The sequence below is a fragment of the Cebus imitator genome, unplaced genomic scaffold (assembly GCF_001604975.1).
Source record: "Cebus imitator isolate Cc_AM_T3 unplaced genomic scaffold, Cebus_imitator-1.0 Scaffold12, whole genome shotgun sequence".
NCBI lineage: Eukaryota > Metazoa > Chordata > Mammalia > Primates > Cebidae > Cebus > Cebus imitator.
The window spans coordinates 10429022-10433484 of record NW_016107327.1 but is presented as its reverse complement, the minus strand read 5'-3'; the positions used below and the strand labels follow the sequence as shown (position 1 = coordinate 10433484).

Sequence of the window (4463 nt, the reverse complement as noted above, 5' to 3'; positions counted from 1 at the left end):
TTTTTTTGACAGGGTCTTGCTCTGTCGCCCAGGCTGGAGTGCAGCGGCGTGATCATAGCTTACTGCTTGACACCACCCCCCTCTACTGGCTCAAGTGATCTTCCCACCTCAGCCTCCCGAGTAGCTGGGACCACAGACATGTGCCGCCATCCCTGGCTAATTTTTAAATTTTTTGTACAGACAGGGTCTCCCTTTGTTGCCCAAACTAGACTCCAGCTCCTGGCCTCAAGCGATCCTCCTGTGCCTTGGCCTTGCAAAGTAATGGGATTACAGGCATGAGCCACTGCATCCAGCCTGGAACTCAGTTTTCTAATTCCATTCTGCTTGCTTTTGAGCATTAGAAAGGTCAAAAGAGATACAACATGTGAAAGCATGTAAATTGTAAGCACTATATCAATGAGAGTAGCTCTTGTTATAGAGATACCACTATACTATAAAGGTGGCCAAGTGTAAATGCTGATACGAATTGCTGGCAGACCAACAAATCTACTGAGAACAGCCTGACTCCCCAACTCGGAGACAGATAAAAACGAAATAAACATACCCTTCCTTGAAACCTTCTTATCACTACTTTATTTTGTAACAGGAGATGACCTAGACAAGCTGTTGGAAAAAATGCAACAAAGAAGAGGAGACAGTGTGGTTGTCCCTTTCAATGGAGACGTTAATGAATGCGTGTCACCTCAGGAGGCTGCTACTATGATGCCCACACAAAACCTGGGTAATGTCATCTCAGACCAAGAGGAGGAAGTTAGTCCTTAGGACAGACATTGTAAAAACTAAGTCATTCTGAGGGTTTTGAGGATTCTTCAATTCACAGACCACAACAGCCTTTTCCTGATTGTCTACATGATAAACCTGGTTCAAATTAAAAATGCTTTCCCATGTGGCCTGGATCAAAGGCCTTGTTCCTAGTAAAAGTCTTCTGGAATGAAAATCAAAGACTTTATCTTAAGCACTCTCTCTTTTTTCTCTGAAAGATTCCAGGACATTGGTGCATCTTCCTTAGCTCCACCATCTGCGACCAGAGGATTTCAAAAAACTGTCTGAAAGAGTCAGACTATAGGCAGTGCAGGGCCCCCAGCTCCTGCTCCTTCACTTACTCTCTGACCTGTAAAATACACATTTTCTCAGGGATAGTGAGGCTTTCCTGGGAGACAGAGAAGCGCTACCAGCATGTCATCTGCCCTACAACAAGCTTCAGGGGCTCAAAGGGGGACCGTCAGGGATGAGGTGCCTGGTCGTTAGACTGGATTCATTTGGGTTTCAGTCCTTCCCCAGTTCACTGATTGACAGGAATGGCATAGGACAGGACAGAAAAAAAGAATAGGAGAAAGGATAGATGGGAAACAGACCCAAATAAGCTGCTGCTGACAGCCTCTTGGCCCCCACTTGTTAGGAATGCATCATTTATATATTAGGATTGTCTCAAGCAATAAAAGTAGCATGGCTTGGCAGTCAGCTCTGTTGTAAAAACAAATGCAAATACAGGCAATAAAATGTTTGACTTCTCAATGGTATTTGGTAATAAAGTGATCATCCAGATGATCTAAAATGTGTTTATATTAACTGTTTTGAATTGTTAACACATTTAGAATTTAAATGTTCTCATCCCAAGTACATTCTTGGTTCCCTGTTTAAAAAACATTTTTTAAAGACATATTTATATTTTCTCAAGCTTCAAAACTTGCTAAGTAAAATTCTACAAAGTTATGTGTATATTTAGTCCCCACCCATCCAATCTGTGAAATGAAGGAAATAACAGCCTATATCAAAAGACAGATGTATTTTGATTAGTAGTCTGTGGTACAAAGACTATTTGGGCTTCTACTAAAAGTTTCAGCTTTGGGCTTTTCCAGTGGGTTCTCTTAACCACTAGGGAGACTGTACATATAAATCTCCACTTGCTGTCAGTGTCCATGATAACTGGGATATGTTGATGACTGTCTTTGCCTCAGTTGCATTTGATTTTAGAAAACATTAATTAGCATGGGTTAATTAGGCCCTGTTGCAGTTAAACTGCCGCATGGGTTCCTGATAAAAAGGAGTGCTTTAAAGAAGCATTGGATGTTGCCTGCTCACCTAGTTAGCTGACTAAACTTGTTTCATAGTGCGTGTGGATGCCGATGCACGTTTAAGAAAGATTGCTTGATATACTTGCAATAAAAAGTTACTGACCTGCTAGAGTATCTGGGCAATGTTTTTGTAATATGTCACCTGCTGAGTGGCCAGCTGGCTATGTCATGAGTCAGGTGTCTTCAGATAGTCCAGCCGTCAGCCTGGAGCTGGCCACAACCACCTAGACCTGCCAGGTCACAGCACTGGCAAAGTGGAATCGAGTGGGAAAAAAGGTGAAAGTCGTGTTTCCATGACCCATGTTATGTAGTTGCTGGGAAGGGAATTTCCAACCATGTTGCAACTGACTTGCTGAAGAGGAAATGTTTACTGTAGCGGTATCCAGAAAAGCTCAAAGGAACTCAGCATCATGATCATTACAGCAACCTTTCTTTCCTTGAACTGGGTCGGGGCGAGGGCACTGGCCTGTCCTGATATTCCTAAAGAAAACTGGAAACATTTCCTTTTCCGTAGCTGAGTCCCGGCACCAGCTCCGAGAGTGTAGTCTGTCTCCTCCACTTCTGGTTGGGATAGGGGGTGTTGAATTAGGCATTTGTGAGATAACCAATCAATTTTAAAATAATACATTTGCAAAACTGCCACGTCCACTCCTGAGCACATCCTTTCATCCACGTTTCAGGGAAAATAGGCAAATCTATTAAAACTCAATAGAGAGTGCAAATAGCAGGTGAGAATTCTTAGTGAGATAGCATTACATTACCGTGTGTGTGGTATGTGTCCTCATAGAGATTCACAGTGGCCATTATGGAAGTAAATTAACCTTGTTCTTATGACTTCTTTTTTTTTTTTTATGACTTCTTTTTAAATTGTAGATTTAGATAGCGAAACCTTCCAAATTTATCAACCGCAGCTAACAGTTGCCAGAAAACTCTTATCCCAGGTGTGTGCTATAGCAGACAGTGGCAGCCAGAGCCTGGACCTTGGTCACTTCAGCAAAGTAGACTTCATCATCATCGTCCCCAGGTCGGAGGTGTTGGTGCAGCAAACTCTTCAACGGATTCGACAATCAGGTAAGAGTGAACTTTCAAAGAGGAGCCCACCCAGATCCAGCTTCAGATCCCCTCTGCCTCTATTGTTTGCATAATCCAAATGTTTATAGGTTGCTTAAAACCTTCAGTAATAAAATCATAAAAGTGGTCAGACTTGGTGGCTCATGCCTGTAATCCTAGCACATTGGGAGGCCGAGACAGGTGGATCGCTTGAGGTCAGGAGCTTGACACTAGCCTGGCCAACATGATGAAACCTCGTCTCTACTAAAAATACAAAAATTAGCTGGGCATGATAGTAGATGCCTAATCCTAGCTGTTTGGGAGGCTGAGGCAGGAGAATTGCTTGAACCCTGGAGGCGGAAGTTGCAGTGAACTGAGATCATGCCATTGTACTCCAGCCTGGGTGACAAAGCGAGACTCCATCTCAAAAAAAAATAATAATCATAATCATAAAAGCACTTTGTTGGCCAGGTGAGGTGGCTCATACCTGTAATCCTAGCACTTTGGGAGGCCAAGGTGGGCGGATCACGAGGTCAAGAGATCGAGACCATCCTGGCCAACATGGTGAAACCCCATCTCTACTAAAAAATATATAAATTAGCTGGGCATGATGGCATGCACCTGTAATCCCAGCTACTGGGGAGGCTGAGGCAGGAGAATTGCTTGAACCCAGGAGGCGGAGGTTGCGGTGAGCTGAGATCGCACTGTTGCACTTCAGCCTAGTGCCTGGCAACAGAGCAAGACTCTGTCTCAAAAAAAAAAAAAAAAAAGCACTTTGTTATTTTGAGTTTGTCTGAAGTTTTCCGTCAAAGTACTCTCTCCTTTTTCCCTCAAGGTCAAGGGTAAATTGATGTTTATGTTTGCCAGATACTGTTAAATCCATGATGTAATCTGTAGCACTAGAATCTAGTCAGTTATTGAGGAAGAGAAATTTTCTCAAGGCAAGGATGGCCCTCAGCCTCCCAAAGTGCTGGGATTACAGGCATAAGCCACTGCACCTATCTTATTTTATTTATTTATTTTTGTTGTTGGAGTCTCTCTCTGTCGCCCAAGTTGGAGTGCAGTGGCGCAATCCTGGCTCACTGCAACCTCCACCTCCCTGGTTCAAGCAATTCTCTTGCCTCAGCCTCTCTTAAATAGCTGGGATTACAGGTGTGTGCCACCATGCCCAGCAATTTTTGTATTTTTAGTAGAGACAGCGTTTCACTATATTGGCCAGGCTGGTCTCGAACTCTGATCTCAAGTGATCCACCAGCCTCAGCCTCCCAAAGTACTGGGATTACAGGCATGAGCCACGACACCCAGCCGGATTCTGCATTTCTTTTTTTTTTTTTTTTT

The 4463-nt window shown here is 43.5% G+C and overlaps 1 protein-coding gene across 4 annotated transcripts in view; it reads left to right on the top strand.

The window, feature by feature from the left end:
• GREB1L (GREB1 like retinoic acid receptor coactivator) overlaps positions 1–4463 on the top strand; it is a 315577-nt gene that overhangs the window by 232024 nt on the left and 79090 nt on the right. For all 4 annotated transcript variants that reach the window (XR_005195569.1, XM_017498857.2, XM_017498849.2 and 1 more), the window contains 2 exons: positions 587–721; positions 2949–3146. Coding sequence is in view for 3 of the 4 variants with exons in the window: in XM_017498857.2 (XP_017354346.1) it covers positions 587–721; positions 2949–3146 (333 nt within the window). In the remaining variant the exon portion in view is untranslated. The remainder of the gene's footprint in view (positions 1–586; positions 722–2948; positions 3147–4463) is intronic.